Genomic DNA, 20,990 nt, shown 5'->3' on the forward strand with positions numbered 1-20,990 from the left:
TTCCACAATTACAACAAAACCAAGGAAGCAATAAACAAAGCTCTCCTAGAAGACAAAGGTGGAGAACCCACCTAAAAGGAAACAAAGAAGAGATTGCGGTATGAACATGGCACACCCAAACATCAATGTATAAACTTTAATGCGGTAGTAGATGAATTCCTAAACAGAATGAATAGTTGCAACGAGGTAAAAAAAACCAAGTTCCCATGAAAAACTCGATAGGCGGCCAATGTCATTATGGAGTGAGGACTTAGAAAATCAAGTCACCATTGGACTTGAGTGTCACGGTTGTAGAAGGTTCTTTAATTGACAGAGGAAGCATTGCAAGCAATAAATGTAGCAAAAAAAAGACATAGAGGAAGATTGGAATAGATTTTATAACATTAAGTATAATGGTAGATGATTGGTACGGTGAAGAAAAGGAACTGTGATTAATAATATGACTAAACAAAAAAAAAATTTGAGACAATCATAGAGAGAATTTTGAGAAATAGAAAGTCAAAGTAGCAAAAATCTTATCACCGGATGTGAAAATCTCTTATTTATAGTATTTTAAAATGAAAGTTACAAAGTTGACAATTAATGAAGTAATCATATATATATAAAAGAATTATAAGAACATACATGAAAACTTCCAGTTTTGGGATAATTGTTTGAATTCCAAAGTACTTCCTTTTAGTTTTATTAAAGTGGATCTTTTTTTTTTAAATTAAGTTTTAAATTTAATTTTCTTGCTATTATTAATAATAGTTCATCGGGCAAGAAACAAAAAAAAATCTTATTCTATTTTATTTTGTTTGTTATATATATATATATGATAACATACATACACATATATAATAAAATAGAGTTTTGGAATAATTTTAGTAACAATTAGTTCTAAACCAGTTCTAAAATATTTGTAGTCAACATAATTTAATTTCGTAATCAAATTATTAAAAAAAATTATAAAAAATAAATAGATACATAAAAATAATTAAATGTATTATAATTGATGCATACAATTGGCTCGCACACAAGTATGTAAACTAGTGTATAATTTATAAAAGAAGTTATAGGAGTATAGAAACTTTTAATTCTAAATAATTTTTTGAATTTCAAAATCTTCTTTTTTGATCATATTTAAAGTAAATCCACTTTCAAATTAAATTTTAAATATAATTTTATTACCATTAATAATAAATCATCAAATTTAGTGCATATTTCACATTAAAATCACCAAATCAAATGGAAACCAATTTTGAAGTATACCACCAATTTTCTATTTAAATAAATTTAATATGAATTACTCTCTTACATTAAAATTAAACTTGCAAATATTGTTTCATGTTCTATTTAATTGGTTAATATTTTATTAAATTTTAAATATGAAATAAAATGTTTTCAAAATTTTCATTTTAATTTATAAATATTTGGCATATATTTTAATATAATTGATTTATATTAATACCCACTTAAATCTCACTAAATTAAACATTTTGAAATAATAAAACTTTTATGCTATTTTGAAAGATTCAAGATTCAAATAATTGAGATTTATTTTACAAATATTGTTTCCAAAATAGAAAGCACAAAGATTTAATTATTTTATAATTTAATATTTTTTATTTGATACACATAATTAAATCAATGCATCGCACAAGTATATAAACTAATGAAATCAATATTGTTCAATTATAGGCTTTTTTTTTTTGTCAAATCACTAAAAAGTAGATTGAAAAGTTAATATTTGTAACTTTACTAACATGGCATACACGTGGATTACCACGTGATTGACATAAAATTTTAGTTTTTTTTTTTATTTTTAAAATTTTAAAAAATTAATTAAATGTTAACATATCATCTATCTGGTAATTCATGTGTACACCATGTCATCAAAGTTAAAAAATGTCAATTTTTTTTATCTATTTTAGGATGATTTGACAAAAAAATGCAAGCTTACTCGCTAAAAAAGGTAAAAAAATAAATTGAATGCTAAAATATATATATATTTTTGATAAAATTGGAGAACTAAATATATTATTATACCTTTAAAAAATATAAAATAAAAAAATTAAAAGTGACAAGTGAAAAATGGGTGCCGCCCCTTATTGGGGACAACCTTTTATAATTAAATTATTATTTTTTATTTTTATTAAAAAATAATTAAAAATATAGCAGATGCATACTTTAAAAATTAAAAAACGTGTACTTCAAGTACAAATTTAGAAAAAAAAAATCAAAGTAGAAAAACAAATCAACTTTATATGTCAAATTATAAATTAACGCTAATAGAAATATTAACAGTGACTTTATAAATTATAATAAAATTAAATATTTACCCCAGCAGTTAAATTTTTATAAAGTAACATCCCAAGTACATAATTACCGTAACATACTTATACACCAATTCAATATTACTTCATTTTTAAGGTACCAATTAAACCGGTTTTATCACCAGTTTCCGGTGAAATCAGTCCATAAATATCAAATATCAATGTTAAACCTAACACAGTTAATTTGCATAATTATTTCGATGAAAAGAGATTAAAACAGCAACTCCTCGCTTAAAACGTCTCCTAGTACATCGTCTACGTAACTAATTTTGTTGCTTATATTGTACCACTTTTCAATATTTTCCAGTACAATAACCCATTAAACCATAAGCAATAGTGATGGCTTGGGCTTTTCAACTCCCAATGAAAATTACACCATGCAAACCCAAATTCCACATCTATAAACAAAACTACATCACGCAGAAGAAGCATACCCAGACTTTGCAATTTACACATTTTGAACAACTACATTCAAGCCCAATAGTCCACAGTACCAAAGTCATTACCCCATTTTCTGTTTATTCCCTAAACAATACCTTACCGTAGAGATTTACTCATGAACTTGACATCAACCCAATACTAGAGGCAGAAAATCAATGGGATTGACTTTTGAGATTGAAAGTAGTTTCTCTTCAAAATAAATTAGTCATACTTAACCACAGTGTCAATGGGTCCTGTAAACGTTATAATCACCTAGAACTGCAGTAGTTATATATCATTAGTAGAAAATACCCACCCATAAAACGGTCCAAGACAACATTCCAATAGCAGACCAAATGTTCCAGAATACATACAAGGCTTTTCTTCTTAAGACCGTTTGACCTACCTAGCAATTTCGGTCAACAGAAAAATCACAGCGAAGCACAAGCAAAAGATGAATGACATTGTAGCCTGTCACTGGTTATCACATGGGCCAGTAGAGGTGAAAGTGCAACATCAAACTTCAACGCTATCTCTGTGCCAACACCTTATAAAAACATTGATATCAAAGTTGGCAGGAATCACAACTGTTGCAGATGAACTACAATTACAGTTCATAAATTAAATAGGATTAGAATTCAACATCAACCCCAGAAACCATATCAGGTGAGGAAAAAAGCTTCAGTATCAAAATTAGGTGAAACAAAATAGAACTGAAAAAGAAAAAAAGGCAAGAAAGATTTGCACTAAAAACCAGTATGGGCACCAATTTCTAATGTCTAGGCAACATAGAACATAAGTTCTCCAACAGTTAACAATATCTACAAAGGGGAAGGTGATCTGCTCCAAAAACTAATTCAAGGCACAATGGCTTGAAAATGCTGAAGAGATTTTTTAGGATACAATTGATAAGAGTAAGATGTGGGGGTCGGAGACTATGAACATCAAATGGCTCACTTACCACCCATCCTCTAAGAGCACACAGGGTAGATGACCTCTGGGGTTTTAGCTAATTCCCATCCCTGAATACCTGAAATAAAATAAATATAAATTGTCACAAAAAATCCATAATTCTAATAATATAGTTTGGCTCCCCTTTGCCACTATCAAGTGTATGGAAATGGTAGCATGCAAGAAAAAGAAAACACAGGTATTGTTAAAGGAAACTGAAAAGAATGCAAATGACACATGCCTTGAGTCATCAGAATGTGACATTTAAGGATTCTTGATTACTACTGCCATGAAGATTGCTTGTATCCATTCCATCCTCCCTCGGGTTCCTTCCTTTTCAAAATACCACCAGGAACCTGATGGATTCTTGCTTGCTCCTCTGCCTGGGGATGTGAAGTGGCAACAGACAGTTGCCTTGAGGCAAGAGGTACCATCTCATCTCTTCCTTCAATGTCTGGGCCTCCAGGCCCAGCATTTAAGTCTAGACCTTGCCTTCCCCAATGCCTACCATTCTCAGCACCACTACTATGACTACCATCAGGAAGGCTAACAACATAGGGCCTTGGGTAATGGGATGGAACAGAACCAACAGGTCGTAATAATTGCGAATGAACTGGAGGAAAACAAAACCTCCCACCAGGAGATGAATCAACATAAGTAGATGAACCAGCAGAAAAGCTAGTTGAAGGAAGAGGGAATGTTGTTCCAAAAGGGAAAAGAGGGTATTGGAAAGGAGTTGATGGGAATGACACTGCTGGAGCAGATGACAACATGGGTTCCCTATATACATCAGGATTAAAAGGGGTGGCACCAACAGGTGGGCCCAAAACCCTTTGTGGCCCACCAGTTGCAACAATTGGAAAAGGCTGCTCTCTGTCGGGCAAGATCGATTGGATTGTGATAGATGAGTATGTATTCTCGGTAGGAAACCATGATGAGAAATTTCCCATCTCCGTACCATTCATCCGCAAGCTGGAAACTGATGGTTGAGATGGGGCATTGCTGCTTCTAGCGTTATGGCTAAATAGTGATGGATCAATGCTTATCTCATCAACAGCAGGTCCATTGTTCAAATCAAAGTCCCTACGGACAGTTACTTCACTATTAAGAATCCCAGACAATGATTTTATAGGCTGCATAGGGACATCCAGTCTCCGACTAAACCCAGTAGACTGATTACCAAAATCAGCTGGCTCATCAACTCTATTCAAATCAAGATCAAGTCCCCCGGATGACCGAATGGATGGAGAACCCACCATTCCACAAGTTAAATCACAAGTACTTGTAAGGTCCAGTGCAGAGTCTGTGCCCTTAGCAAAACTTCGGGAAGCTAGATCCTGAAGCACTCTCTCATCAGGTACATTCAAATCAATATCCAAAGGAGGACGACTTTGTTTCCTAGTACTAACATCAGCAATAGAAGTGTTGCTTGTACCCAGAGGGATATCCAAAATCTTTCTGGGCTCAGCTGGCCGAAATGCACTTGTGGCTGCTGATCCCTTCCAACCAAGTGCCCCTTTGGTCCGCAAAAGGTCATCTGGGGGAACAAAAGGCCCTTTAGCAGCAGCAGCAACAGTAATTGTAGAAGGGACACTGCTAGCCACAGAAGAAACAGGGAAAGGCAATGAGCTAAATTGGACAGGAGCTGAACATCCTGATGCTGTCAAGTTATTTGGATCCCCAAATTTCCCCTCATCTGCATTAAAGCCTTCATTCAAGTCAAATTCAACTTTTGTATCTATATCTGTACCACCTGTAACAGGAGCATCTCTAGTGGCTGATGTCCCTTCCACTTCATCTGCCTCTTCGCCGGTCAAATTAGACCCCCTTGGCCACATAGGTTGCTCTGTTTCCATTACAGTAGGTGATACACATGGAGATGGTCCAGCACGTGGTTCATTTCCCTTACGATCTTCTAAATTCTCCTCCACATGCTCACCTTTCTGAGCATTGACAGCTGAACCAACAACGAATACAATTAATTACCAATTGATGATGTAAACTAAATTGAAAAAGAAAAAGGACTTAATTTGATGTGAATTTCATAATTAATTAAGAGAACAATAAGAGAAGCATTACTTTCCCATTCACCTGCATTACTAGGAGCATCACTCTCAACATCCTTCTCAGCCTTCACTTCATCAACATTTTCCAGAACCGTATCTTTACCAAAACCAGGAGGCAAAGTTTCTGTCACTGTACCATTGATGGAATGTCCAACTACTGGTGACTTCTGATGAGTCTGTGAACTTCTTTCCGAACCTTCAAGGGCATTTTTCTTGTTGTCAGCATCAACTTCAACAGAAGGTACAGATGAAGATCCTGGAACAACTTCTTTCTCAACTTTTACAAACAGACCTACGACCTTATCTTCATTAGCCACAGAAGAGCACCCTTTTTGTTTAGTATCCAAACTGCTATCACCATCCACTCCACCTGCCTTTTTCTCCAGATGCTCTTTGCAATCTCCAATATCAGTAGTTTTCTCCACAGTGCTTGCAGAGGGCAAATTGATTAAAGTGGTGGTTACATTTTCCTTTAATTTATCATTTTCAAGACATGGGTCTCCAGTGTACGGAATACTTAAAGACGTTAAATGTTCATTCAGTTCTCTAGATTTTTCTAGAGAGGAACCAATCTTGCTGTCTGCATTCCTGGCCCATGAATTACCACCAACTGCCTGCTTCAAATGCTCATCATTGGCACCTTCAACAGACTGATTTTGATCTCGAACAACCTCATCCCCAGAAGAAGGTTTTAGTTTTGTATCATTGCCTGTGTCAGAGAGCTCAACAAAAGGGGCCTTTCTTTGTGGAGATTCTATCAGTGAAGCCACATCCACTCCAGTAGCCACACTAGCAAGAAGATTCATTCCAGCATCATCTCCAACAGGCATGCACACATTTGATTCAGAGAACTTGACACAACTATCAATTAGAGCATTTATGGAGCTGAAAGAAGGCTCCTGCATTTTCCCTGATTTATGTTCATTTCCAGAAGATGAAGCAGTTTTAGTAACTTCATTTGTTTTCCTAGCCCCTTCTCCAGTCCTACAGTTTTCTTCATCAGGAACAGCTGCAGGTGAACCATCTCCCTCATCAAACCCCGTCAGCATGTCTTTTAAGTCATTGCTCTGCCACGATTCAGTATTCACATCAGTAGTAACATTTGTCCGGTAACTATCATTCTTCTCCTTCAAGTTACGATCGAATTGTTCCTGTGTCTCTGAAAGCACAGGAGAAGAAGCCCTGCTATTCATGACAGAGTGATCTTCAAGAGATCCTCCACTGGCACTTTGTACTGGACTTCTACCTCGATTTGGGATCTTAACAATGAACTTATGACTATTAGACACAGCCATAGGAGCTTCCACAGCCCTTTCACATGCTAAACCAGACTGTGATATTTTTTCTGATGCAAGATTTCTGTTAAAGGAAGAATTTTTGCCTGATCCAGTTTCCCTTTGAACTCCAGATGACCCTGGGAAACCATTATTGGATTTCCGGTGTCGGGAAGAATTACCCGAGATCTTAGAGACTGATCCAGAACCAGCTGCAGAACTTCTTGCATCCTCCTTTATAGAAAGTCCACCAGCCTTTGCATGGTCACTAGAACAAGACTGACTATTGTTGTGGGACTGACTCGAACTGCTGCTTTTCTCATCCTTTGCTGTTGTTTGAGGATCAGAGGTGCCAACAACAGCAGCATTTCGTGCTTGCACATCTTTTAAATTTGCAATGGCAGAAGCAGGTGATATTGCGGCCTTCATAGATCCCAGTGATGCAGAAGTAGACTTGGTAGCACTCTCTCCTTGAGCAAGCTTAACAGAACCAGTTTTAGAGGCAGAAACCTGTGTGACTGAATTCTTCATGGCAACCTCAGATGATCCAGAATGCTTGTTTCCACTGTGAGAAACCTCCGAAACTCGAGACCTTGCAGGCCAGGGAACAGCTTGGTTTGAGCCACACTTGGCATCCATCTCAGCCTCAACTCTTTTTTTCCACGTATCAACTAAACTCCTTGCTTTCTTCTGTATATCTATGTTCTTATGAGTGCGCAAATGATTCACAGACTTGCCAATGTTACACATCTGTAGAGCTGTGAGATTTACAGGTAACTTATCAAGTGCTCGGAGTAAGGTTAATAGAAAATCATCAACTGATCTATCATCCTTGGAGCCACTACCATCACCAATCTTCCCTTTGTGGACTTCCTGGAGCCATTCATCAAAAACACGCAACCCTCTGAGCTGAACAAAATGACTAAGACAGTCAAACTTGTCTGTAGCTGATATTACACTAGCAAGCATTGACCGGCTCACCAAGTCTATTTTCTTTTCATTTCTCTCAGGCACCATGAGATGAATCAATTTCTCAACTCCTTCATAATCTTCTAGGCCCCCCTTTTCAGCGATCTTTGCAATCTCAATTTTTAAATTAATTTCTCGTCTACCATGACCAGAATCCCCATCATCTATTTTACTAGTGCATTCCCGCTTGACAGGCTCGGAACCTTGATCACCACGCTCCCTTTTCTTTCCCTTACCCTGAGAAGGAAATGAAGCACTGTTTTGTACACTCTCTAAACTAGGTTTTAACTGTGATGTAGATGTTGGACCATTCACTGGCTTTGGAGAACATCCATCTGGCTGGACTGTAGCTTGCATTTCTAAACGTGTCTTATATAATATATTATCTACTTCCTCTTGATGTTCCTGTAAAAGTCAGCAATATCAATTGTGAAAGTTCAAATTTGGAATAGATTATACACCTTAAAGAGAATCTAGAACTCACATTAATGTAATCTCGATCAGTTAGCCACCATAAACACTTGTTTGTAATGTCATAAACTCGCCGGCAAACAAGTGAGCAAATCCCAGATGGAAGTTCAACGTCTTTAGGAAGAAATGCAACTTTACACGGATGGAGTAATGATGCAGCAGGAATCTCATCCTTATGAAAGGAATAAAAGATTTCGTTTGGCGCAGCTTCCAGCAGGATGCCTTCGCCAAGCTTTACTTCAGCGGGTCGATAAAGCCAATTCACGCCCAACTTTAACTTATTTTCTTTGCTTGCAGTCAGGCAACGAATTATTCCAATGAAAGGTGGAGAATCTAGAGCTGGTTTGAAGAGAGCACAGTCACCAATTCTGATATTGCGTCCATCCTATAAGGGGGAAACCAGGCATGCAAACTTCACCAGTGAGAATATATATATAAACAATTTGGTTAAAAGAAATAAAAAGGGAGAAGAAGAGGAAGAAGAAGAAGCTTGATCAACACCTCAAACTTGCATTAATCAGTTACTTCTAAAAACTATCAACTTAGCTACATAGACTGAGCAACCTAACAGCAGTACAAATGGCAATTCGATACAGACAAAACCAGCACAAATCAACAACCTCATCCAGCAACTAGTAATTGCTTAAACAATTAGATATGATGATGATTCCAAGAATCCATCTTTATTAGATAAGAACATCGTCTAAATGCGTAATTGCAGAAAAAAGATGCATATAACGGCAATTCAAGCCTAATTCGTAAATCAACTATAATTCTATATGAGCAAATTCCACAAGACTTCACCACTAGCAAGAACAAGGTTCATATGCATTCAAAACCTGCTATACTAATATCAGGGAAACCATTATACATCTAGACTGAACAAAAACTTAACAATTCGCATACTGATAATAGGTTGTTTATATCACGCACTCCTCTTTAAAGCCTTGGATATGTCTTAGGTACTGCTTCAACAGACATCATTATCATATAAATATGACTCCGTTGAAGATGTCCAATACATTTCTCTGGACTAATTTTTGACATATTTTATCAGAGAAAACATCCAGCATAACAAAAATCATGTTCCTTCTCACTCATATACAACTATGTCAAAACCCGATTCCAAATGGGAAGACCAATACACTTGCGTTATCTAGGACAACTATCTTTTTACACATAATAGAACAGGATGCATTACAGAAACTCGCAAGACTTGCCATATACAGAAAGACCAGAAGCAAATATTGCATTTACCACATCCCAGGTCAACTATTGGAGCAATAACTCCCCAAAAAATGTATCCTTATTTTTCAAGCTCTTCCAAAATTGGAATAATTTTCCAATACAATTATAAATCATAATGCTGGTGATTACTCCTTAATCATCATTCCTACCTAAAGTTAGCAAATTCCTAATATTCAGGTTCATTAGCAAATTCCTAATATTCAGGTTCATTTACATCAATCTGTCTAAAATCCAAATATTTCTATTGTGTCCAAAACACTTTCTACCTGGAACTTAAATTAGCTTGGACAAAGAAAACCCACCCCATGGCAGGCTGAATGATTATAGCTACATGTCCACAATTAAAAGTTTCAGATAAGTTAGTAGGATATTTCAGCTGTAGAATAGCTTCCAGAGGAGAAAATGAAAAAGAAGTTATTGTTATTTTAGGACACTAACCCATCTGAAGAGAGACACCCTTCCCTATCTTACCCAACTTATTATGTGGTACAATCGTTCTTCACAGCTGCAACACTATATGATCCGCAAAACCAAGCCTAACAAAAATGTCTTGCACATATACCTCAGTAAAACAGTCAACCCAAAACATAAAAACTTAAATGCCTTCATATGAGTCAGTTAAAATTTCGAAAAATGTCCAAAACAATTCAGACAACTGACTAGATTTTACTCCAAACGAGCTCAACAAATCATCCACAAAGTTTAAACCAAGCCAACAAAATTGACGAAATTTGCGACTATTTCAACACTTCCCCTCATCAATCAAGACACCATCTCAAAATTCTCAAGCAAAATCGAACCTCTTCATTTACCAAAATCGATATGATAAAGCACCTCTCACCAAATCACCTGATAAAACAAACCAACAAGCGAACAAAAAGGAAAACCTAGAAAATAAAAAAAAATCCAATCAAATCAAATTAAGTGAAATTGATTTAGAAAGTTATACCTTTGAAAATGAATTAACGGTAGAGGAAGAAGAAAAAGAGAGCGAAGCAACACCATCACCACTCAGAACCTCCGTTGCACGTGTAGGGACTGTCCACATCAGCCGTGCCTTTTTCCTCTCCTCATCTCCTCCCCGCCCATGCATAGCCTTGCATTTTTCCCTTCGAGTACCATCAATCCGCCCTCCTAATGGCTATCTTTCTTTTTCCCCTCTTGAATTCCAGCTCCCCTTATTTCACCAACTCAAGCCCTAGATCACCAACCCCTACCTCTGTCAGAAATCTTCCCTTAACCAAACCCTAATTTCCCCAATCACAAATCCAAAAACCTAAATCCCTTCGACCGTGATTCTTCCGTTACCCAATCTAATTCAACCTTCTGCGTTCGATTTCTTAAGCCGCCTTTCGATCTACATAAGAAAATAAAAAAGAGAAGTTAAAATTTAAAAGGAAGCAAAAACTTGCTCTATTTCTAGAGAGAGAGACATAGAGAGGGACGGCAAAAGAAAAGGTGCACTTCGATACATGGTAGGGCAGAGCGGGCAATGGGTTTGGGCAGATCGGATAGTTCGGGCGAGTTTTTAGCAATAGCAAGATAAAGTCACGGATAAGCAATGATTTAAAAATCGGTTCATTAGTTAAGTCGTTTATACTTGGTTCGGTTCATTTCTATTTATTTTATAAATTATTAGGAAGCCCAGTTCAAACACTTTTAAGCTCGTATTAAAATTCTGGAAGCCCAAACATTACCCCTTTATGCCTTTACTAAGAATTTTGAATACCTTTTTCACATAAATTAACATACAAACTTCTTTTTTACTTCGGGGTTTTTTTCTTCCTACGTTACGCTCAAAACTTATTACATTTTCTCAGTTTCTTAACTAAATTTTATTTTGACAAAAAACTCATTTAAATCTTATTTGAAAATTTCTTTTATAATTTTTTGTTCTTTTCGATTTTATAATTTTTTCATAACAATCTTGGAGTACATCGTAATCTCACCTTAATGGAATCCAAGTTTAAGGACTAAATTGAAAAAAATTGTCAAATTCTAAGACTAACGTAGAAAGAAAAGTGCAATGACCAAGTAGGGAAAAGTTGCAAGTTTAGAGACTAAATGTTGTTTTATCTTTATCTTATTTATATTGGAGCAAACTACATTTGTAGTCACCCAATTGTTAGTAAGTTTTTCTTTTTTGGTCACTCAATTGTGAAAAGTTATAAAATGATCATCCAATTATTTGATTTTTTTTCTTTTTTGGTCAATGACCTTCAATTGCTTATGAATAGATGATGTGGTATATTTTAAAATTGGCATAATAACAATTTTAACCCTAAATACTTATACATTGTGTCAATTTAGTCTTGATTACAAAAATTTTAACTCACAACGTTTACACATTGTGTAATCCAATCTGTTTTTAAAAATTGATTTTTTTGTGACCCTTTCACTTAAAAAACTAAAAATATCTGTTAACTATATTTGATAAAAATATATATACCAAAAATAAAAACACCCGAAAATCAAATATAATAATTTTCATATTTTCTCATTCTTTTAAAATTAATCATTAATGTCATAAATAAAAGTAAAAATGTAAAAAAAAAAGACCAAATTATACAATGTGTAAATGTTGAGGGTTAATTTTTTTTAATCATACTAAACGACACAATGTATAAGTGTTGAGAGTTAAATTTGTTATTATGCCAAATTTAAAAGTTGCCAAGTTATCTTTCCATTAGTAATTTAATGACTGGTGTTCAAAAAAGAAAATTTTGAATAGTTGGGTGACTGAAAATATCAGAGCTATGGTTTAGCTGGTTCTTGGACTGAACGTAGCATATGTGAAGTCTAGAAATACATGCCATTATATAACCTGTGATGGTGTAATATCTCCCGACTTTGATGAGAATTGTTTCACAAATAGACAAAGATGCTTTCCAACTGAGCTAATTCCGATAATTCTGAAAGTGATGTTCAAGTATCCGAGTAAAATGTTACTTACAATGAAATAGACTTCGAAAAGGTACAGATAAATGTTTTATAGTATATGAGAATGATAAATGTTATGTTATATGAGTATATACATGAAAGTTGATTTGTGAGACTTTACAATCTCCACCCCCTTATTAGTACAATTATATGTAATGAAATTCATAAGATTTATATTGATTTAGTTCAAAAATGTGGAACTGAAGAATTCAGTGGCTGAATGATAAATAAAGTAGTTAAAACTGAGAATGGGTTAGTAATTAAACATGAGTTCTGAAGAGAGATATCAGATTTTTTTTTTGAAAAACTATTTGAGATACGCAGTGCCACTGTTAAATAAAGAAGTTATTTATAGGTAATCGACTTATTCAGATATGGTATCTATAGAATGAGTTAACTAAAAATTTCTTCCAAATAAGCTTCGTGAGTGAATTGGATGATGTGAAATTATTGATATGTCACTGGATTAGTGATGAAATTGCAAAAATATTTGAATACAACTATTATAATCGGGTATCTTACAGCAATTTCTTCTAGGTATTTTATGTGAGTATTTTATATGTATTGTTATTCTCAAAGGTGTATATATATAACTGTTTATGTTCAGATGCTATAATCATTATATGGAAAGGTTGTTTAAACATGGTAATAGACAAAAATTATTGTAAGTCTGGTTAATTCATGAACGGTATTGCTATATCTTTCTCGGGTTTTTCTGATTCAGAATGTTTGATAGAAAATTTCATGATGAAATTCATATGATACTATTTTCTACTTCTGTTGGTTGAAGTTCTGAATAGCAAATGTGCAAGTTACACTGTTTTTATTATGACTGTTTATAGTGTGAATGTGCAATATTACTCTTTTGGACTTTCTTTGAGATGTCATCAATCTTTTTATTATTCAATATGGATTATCTTCTCGGAAATTCAATATAATTTCACAACTTGAATTTCATTATCTCGGTTTTCTTGTCATTATTATGGGTTGTTTGTAAGGAATATTCATTGATCGAAGGTAATTACATGTTTTACTACTATAAATCCTAATTTGATCATGGAAGTCAAGTGATATGGATTTCAAATTAAAAAATTTTTATTATGACATGTCTATTATAGAAAGATGTGAGATTGGAATGGATCGATAAATGGTAGCAAAGTTTCGATCAGTTGCAAGCTCTGTTGACCGAAGTATCAGTTCTGGTTCAGCCTAAATCAGGTAAGGAATTTATTATTACAGTGATACATCCTTGAATGGATTAGATTGTATTTTGATGAAGGAAGGCAAAGTAATGGCCTATAGACAGACAAAATTTCAGGAAAAGAATTATCTGATATATGATCTTGAGTTGGCAACTATTGTGTTGGCATTGAGAATTTAACAACATTATCTTTGTGGTGAAAAATACGATATATGTACTGATCATAAAACTTTAAAGTATCTGATGGTGTAGAAAGATCTGAATCTGATACAGCGCAGATGGCTTGAACTATTGAAAGACTCTGACTTGATAATTGAGTAATATTCTGGAAAATATATATAGTTGTTGATATTCTAAAAAGAAAATCTTTGTTTGTTTTATAAGCAATAAACATCTGATTGTTGTTATCTGATGAAAGATTAATTTTGGTTGAGGAAAGCTAAACCGATGTTTCTACAACAGATTAATGAAGCTTAGAAAGGTGATAAAGAGTTATAAGTTAAATGGGTACAAAGTAAAACAACTTTTATTTAGAATTTCAAACTGAATTTGATAATTGGTAGTTATTCAAAGGAAGAATATGTGTACCAAAGAATTTAGAGCTTGTAACGGAAAATTTTATATGAATGCTCACAGTGGTACTATATTTGTTTATTCGATGAATGATAAAATGCATAATAATTTAAAACAGATATAATGGTAGTCCAGAATGAAATGTGGTATTTCTAAAATTGTATCTAAATGCTTTATATGTCAGTAAACTAAAGCTAAGCATCAGATATTGCTACCTTCGGGACTGTTATAGCCAGTGAATATACTGAAATAGAAATGTGATAAAGTTATTATGAATTCGATATCGGGATTATCCCTGTCTATGAAAAGAAAGATACTATTTGAGTAATTGTTGACCATTTGACCAATACTGTATAGATTATCCTGATATGAATGGGTTTCTTACTTAATAGATTATTTGAATTATTTGTTCCTGAGATTGTCAGATTTCATGATATGCTAGTTTCCATTATTTTTTACTGAAATCTAAGATTCTCATTCTGATTCTGGAACAAATTTCAAGAAACTTTGGGTATGTGGTTATATTTTAGTACTGTATGTCATTTTCTGATGAATGGTTAATTTGAATTTGTAATTTGAATTCTTGAAGATATGTTCTGGTACTATATTCTAAAAATTTGAAGGCAATTGGAAAATAAATGATTGCTGTGGGTTGAATTGCGTACGATACTAATTTTTAGTCAAGTATTAAAATGGTACCGTATGAGACTCTGTATGACCATGAATGCAAAACTCTATAGTATTGGATTGAGATTAGTAAAAAAAAGTGAAAGGGATCTGAGATAGTTTTAAGAAAATTTCTGATAGTCAAAGGTCTTGTGCGGATCTTAGATAAAAAGAAATGGAGATCTGAGATAGTGACAAAATATTCTTGAAAATTTTGTCATGGAAGAAGTTCTCCAATTTTAGCTGTAAAGGTGAATTAAGTCCGCAGTTTAACAGGTCATATTAGATTATTGAAAAGAATTGGAATTGTTGCATATCAATTGGTATTGTTGTTAGAGCTTGATAGAAGTTATAAATGTTATTTATGTGTATATGTTTCGACGGTATCGATCAGATCTGTCACATGTTATTTCTCTGATAGTATTAGAATTCAGCTTGACATGACTTTCAGTGAGCGATTGGTTGAAATTTTGGCATGTAAGGTGGAGGAAAATTATGAGAAATATAATACCTAAACTTCTTTACTGGTGAGATTTTCGAGGACGAAAATTCTTAAGGGGGAGAATTGTAATAGCCTGAATTTCAGTGATGTTGAAAACTATGGTTCGAGGCCACTAAATTCGGCAAATGAGCTTATAAATTTTATTATTTAATATTTATGTGTTAAATGTGGTTTTTAAAAGATATTTAAATTAGTAAATGTGTGTTTGTAAAAATTTATTAGGTCAATTAATTGAGAAAAAGAGATATCGAGACCTCGGTGTTATAAACTGGCCATAAATATTTTTAAAAATATTTATGGAGTGTCAATATGGTAGTATTAAAGTTTCGTCAGAAAATTTTAACGTTTCGGTAGTCAATTGATTAAAAAGGACTAAATTGAAAAGGTGCAAAACTTACTAAAGTGATTAAATTGCCTAATAGTAAATAAAACAGGACTAGAAGAGCAAATAGACCATCCTAAATGGCTAAGGCGGCATAACGCGAAAAAAATCAAAAATATTCATGTGATTAGGGATAAAATTGGAATTAAAATAAAGTTTATATGGTCAAATGTTATTTTAATTGTTTCTAGACATTTTCTTGCTGGTCTTTCATATTTTAGCTTCAAGTAAGTTCAATTATTGCTTTTTCTTTGAAAGTTTTATGTTTTTGGACTTTTACAATTAGGTCCAACTTGTTATTTCATTAGTTTTGTATTTTGTTGGAAGTTTTGGAAGATACCATTGATAAGTTCATATGATTTTAGTTATTTGATGATGAAATTGAGATGAAATTGAGATGTTAATGGATAGGGGTGTGCAAAATTCGGGTAAAACCGAAAAAACTCGGTTAACCAGCCGAATTCGGTTAATCGGTCGGTTAACCGAATTAATTCAGTTGGGGGTCGGTTAAATATTTTTTGAGTTTTCAGTTAACGATTAATTAGGTTCGAAACCGGTTGGTTAACCAAAAAAAATTCAGTTAACCGAAGAAAATTAATAAAAAATTTATAATATATAAATAGCACACTATTCATTCAAACCCAATCCAACATAAACCCAAATACCAAATCTAATATATATTAACTTAAGTACCCAACCCAACCCAACCCAATTACCCAACCCAATCATAAAAATTACTAACAATTTAATAAATAAAAATAAAAATCTAAAACTAAAAATAAAAATAAAAATAAAAAACATATAATTTTATACAAATAATTCGGTTAATTTGGTTAATTCAGTTAATTTGGGTAATTCGGGTAATTCGGTTAATTCAATTAATTCGGTTAATTTTATACTTATTTTAACCAAAAATTAAAAAAAACATATAATTTTCGGTTAATTCAGTTAACCGACCGAATTAACCGAAAAATTTTCGATTCGATTAATTTTTTTGAAAAAATTTCGGTTCGGTTAACGCTTAAAATTTTTGAAAGGTCTGTTAATTCGGTTAATTTTATTTCAAGTCGGTTAACCGATTGAACACTCCTATTAATGGATATGTAAAGGTACCTTATTAAAGAATTTTGAGTGAAATCATGATTTAGGGATAAAATTGTAACGTTGTTGAATTTGAAGAAAATTCTGAAATTTCATGGAATTCAAGGGCTTCTATTGTTATATATGAAAATATTTAGGCTTGGAACAAGGAATAAATTGCATGAATTTTATGTTCCGAGCCTAGGAACAAAATTGTCATTTATTAAAAGTTTAGGGGCAAAATGATAATTTTGCCTAAAATGTAAATTGGATTAAATTGAGTATGAATTTCATTAAATTGATGTTAAATTTACTCATATAGATTTGGGTAGTCCGAATATGGAGTTAGAGCGAGGAAATGAGAAAATGTCGAATAAATATATTTTATGTACACGAACAACTATCGAGGTAAGTTCGTGTAACTTAATTATATATGTTAATATGCTTAAATTGAATTGTATGAATGTGATGGTATATATATGTGTGTGATGATATATAAATCATATATATTTTATGAAATTAAGGATGTTCAATAAAGCCCAATAAATGATAATATCCCATAAATGGTAAGTCCCGGTTGAATAATGATTATTGAAGGATAGTGGTGATTTCCCTATATGAGATGAGATCTTGCATGTGTAGCAAAAAGGATTTAGCTCGGATGAGTAATCCATTGATCTCATTATGGAAAAGATTTAGCTTGGACGGGTAATCCGAAATGGGTCTCTCGAGCATTTGTTTCAATTAGGATTTAGCCTGGACTGGTAATCCTAATTGACTAGATTTAGCCTGGACTGGTAATCCCAATTGACTAGATTTAGCCTGGACTGGTAATCTGACAAAGCCCTTAGAGTATATGCATTATAGACAGAATTTAGCCTGGACTGGTAATTATGCTGTATAATATGTGGCTCGAGAGTGTACCTAAAAGGTACTACTGGATATGAATTGACGGATTATGATTTGTACACTATGAGTGTACTACATGAGAATCCATCGATCATTTAAATAAATTCAACAGGCAAAGTTCTAATATGAGCAAATATGAAATTGAGATAAATGGTTATAGATTGAGACATGATATGTGGAAATATGAAAATATGTTACATGAAATGAAATATAGAAGTGTGAGATGTTTATATATGAACATGGAATTGTTTGATGAATACATTCATCTATGAGAATAGATTAGTACGCCTTTAGTGTACTACCCGAGTGATTATCAATAGAGCAATTGATTATTGAATAAAGTCTTGACATGAAATATATCAGAACTCGATAAGAATTAATATAAAATATATCTAAAATACATGGAAATAATTTGTATATATGTTATGAAAATACATGTTGTGGAAAAACATGTGTGTATGAGAATCCAAATATTGATGAATTCATATATGTGTTTCTTGAAGTTTATATGAAATATGTGACTAACAAGGGTGATGAGAATGTGTGATAGGGCTTGTGAGATTAAATGGTTTGATTATGCCCCTTTATATTTATTTTGATGATGAATGGATGGTAAGTTTATTACTAAGTTATATGGACTTACTAAGCATTATATGCTCACTCCGTTTTATTTTTCCTTGTCTTATAGTAAATCGGAATGCTCGCTGGATTGGAAGCTTGGCGAAGATCATTCACACTATCCAATAGTTCATTCAGTGTATAAGGTAAAACAATTATGGTTATAATGGCATGTATCGACTAATTCGACTAAATCTTGTCTTGTAAATTGTGGTTTGAAACCTAGCTATTGGAATGGCTAGTGATGATTGGTTTGGTATATTTATGAAATTATGATATGGTGATTATGTACGTGTTACCATAGTCTTACTTTGAAAATTTACCAAAAATTGTGAAAATCGAATTAGAGGTTGAATAAAATATGAAATTAAATTTTATTGAGTCTAATTTTTCATAGAAGATACGATGTAAGCAATAGAGTTATAAATTATGAGATATAATAAATTTTATGAGATAAAGTTAGAATGATTTCGGGTTCCCTTATTCTGACTTTGAAAAATCATCAAAAATTGTAAAAAAGTAATTAGGGGTTCAAATTTATATGCTTAAATTTTTAATGAGTCTATTTTAAATAGAAGCAAACAGAAGCATCGTCCAAACCCCGTATTAAGAGATAATTAGTTTTTTGTAAAGAAAGGTCGAAGCTGTCAAACAACAAAATAGGGGTAAATTTGAAGATTTTACTGTACTTATTGGCTAAACCATAAATTTTAAAAATTTTATGGTAGAAGATATTTGAGTCTAGTTTCGAAAAAATCAAGCAGATCTTAATTTAGAATTCTGTAGCTCACGATATAAATAATTTAGTAACTATGACTCAAGTGAAGAGTTTTGCTATGAACAATAATTTACTCGAATTATCTGAAAATGTTTTGTAATTACCGGTAATGCTCCGTAACCCTATTCCTACGACGGATACGGATTGGAGTGTTACAGAAAAAGAAAAAGGTTGAATAATTGGGTGACCATTTGTAACATTTCATAGTTGGGTGTCCAAAAAATAAACTAATAATTGGGTGACTACCAATGTTGTTTACCCTTTATATTTCAAACTTTTTACTTTCTCAAAGACTAAAGTATTGTTTAATAAAAAAAAACTAAATGTTGAATTTTCATTATTAAATTTTATAGGTACTATATTTTTTGGTACCAAGAAAATTTTTAGTGAGACACATTGTAGGCCATAATTTATTTCCTTCAAGCTATAATGGCAACTCCATATAGGATCTGATTGGAACGGATAATTCTTGTAATTTTATTTTGTGAGCCCTAAGTGTGTTTTGTGTTGTCATATCCTCTTTGCTTTTTTAGAAAAGCTTGTTTTCTTTGACAATTCAAAATGTTAGCTTTCTGAATGAACTAATGGGATTTGCTTTCATTCCTTTAAAAATAACATCGTTTATCCAGATATTCGGTAAGATACATATCATCATAAACTTTATACCCTCAAATATTAGATTGCCCTAATAATCATATTAAGAATTTGCGTCGATGCCTTTCTTTCTAATAATTATATTCAAAATGAAACTTCTGATAGTTGAAAGATTTAGTTCCATTGATTTAATTCCTAAGCACAATCCCAACCAGATTACCCTAGAAAAATAACAAAACAAAAGATGCTCATACAATTCATCTCGTTGTCTACATAATTTGCACATTACGTCCTATCTATTGATTATGTTTTCTAAATCCTCCTTGTAAGGTAGTGCTTCCACACAAATTTTTCATAAAAAAGGCATGGTTTTATAAGGATTTTTCAACTTCCTAGTGATTTCTAATTTATTGTTGTCCACTCTTATAATGTGTTATGTCTTCCTCTTGTCATTTCATTGTGACTAGACATTTTGTAACATCCCGATTTTGGGCTTAGTCGGAACAGTGGTTTCGGGACCACAAATTCGATGAGGAAAATTTTATTTTTATTATATTTTTATGGTCTACGATTTCACGGAATGATTTCGTGAAAATTTCGCTTGAAGACGTTTGGGCACTCAATTTAGTAAAAGGACTAAATTGTAAAAAGTGCAAAAGTTGAGTTTTATATGTTAGAGGTGCTAATTATCATGAAATTTTAAATGGGAGGTCCTTAAATGATAATTAAACCATTGTATAACTTTTTGGACGAAAAATGACCTTGGTTGGGTAAAATTTGAAAGAATAGTAAAAAGAGCATTTTGGTCATTTAGGGGTAAAATGAATTAAAAGACAAATTTTAAACCCCAAATGTGTCCATTTCTTCTTGCTACAGAAGAATTTACCAAGAGCAGCCATGGTAAGGGTTTGGCCAAGCTTCCAAGCTTAATAGTAAGTGATTTCGAGCTCCGTTTTTAATGTTCTATGTATTTTTGAAATCTCGGTAACATGATTTGCTCATTTCTACCATTATTTTGAGTTAGAATTTATAT

General features: G+C 33.0%; 1 protein-coding gene across 6 annotated transcripts; it reads right to left on the bottom strand.

Moving 5' to 3' along the window:
• Positions 1-3,004: 3,004 nt before the first annotated feature.
• LOC107933646 (uncharacterized) lies at positions 3,005-11,270 on the bottom strand. 6 transcript variants are annotated; one of them, XR_005901265.1, is made up of 6 exons: positions 10,664-11,211; positions 8,480-8,851; positions 5,778-8,400; positions 3,928-5,643; positions 3,697-3,765; positions 3,005-3,336 (listed from the first exon to the last, which is right to left on the bottom strand). XR_005901265.1 is itself a non-coding variant. In XM_041076885.1 (6 exons), exons 2-5 carry the CDS (start codon positions 10,805-10,807, stop codon positions 3,968-3,970), a joined length of 4,827 nt encoding a protein of 1,608 aa, XP_040932819.1. In that variant the 5' UTR covers positions 10,808-11,071; positions 11,187-11,270; the 3' UTR covers positions 3,005-3,765; positions 3,928-3,967. The 6 variants fall into 6 exon arrangements, 3 of the variants coding, with proteins under 3 accessions (XP_040932819.1, XP_040932820.1, XP_040932818.1); XR_005901263.1 differs by having other exon boundaries at positions 3,005-3,282; positions 5,766-8,400; XR_005901262.1 differs by having other exon boundaries at positions 5,766-8,400.
• Between the last annotated feature and the right edge of the window lie 9,720 nt (positions 11,271-20,990).

Source organism: Gossypium hirsutum, chromosome A09, assembly GCF_007990345.1.
Source record: "Gossypium hirsutum isolate 1008001.06 chromosome A09, Gossypium_hirsutum_v2.1, whole genome shotgun sequence".
NCBI classification, from domain to species: Eukaryota; Viridiplantae; Streptophyta; class Magnoliopsida; order Malvales; family Malvaceae; genus Gossypium; species Gossypium hirsutum.

Bases quoted from the DNA above. Each gene is read 5' to 3' on its own strand.
- LOC107933646 (XM_041076885.1), bottom strand. From the start codon at position 10,807: ATGCATGGGCGGGGAGGAGATGAGGAGAGGAAAAAGGCACGGCTGATG. The intron at 8,401-8,479 runs GTGAGTTCTAGA...TGACTTTTACAG, and splicing joins CTGATCGAGATTACATTAAT to GAACATCAAGAGGAAGTAGA. The intron at 5,644-5,765 runs GTAATGCTTCTC...TTGTTGGTTCAG, and splicing joins TAATGCAGGTGAATGGGAAA to CTGTCAATGCTCAGAAAGGT.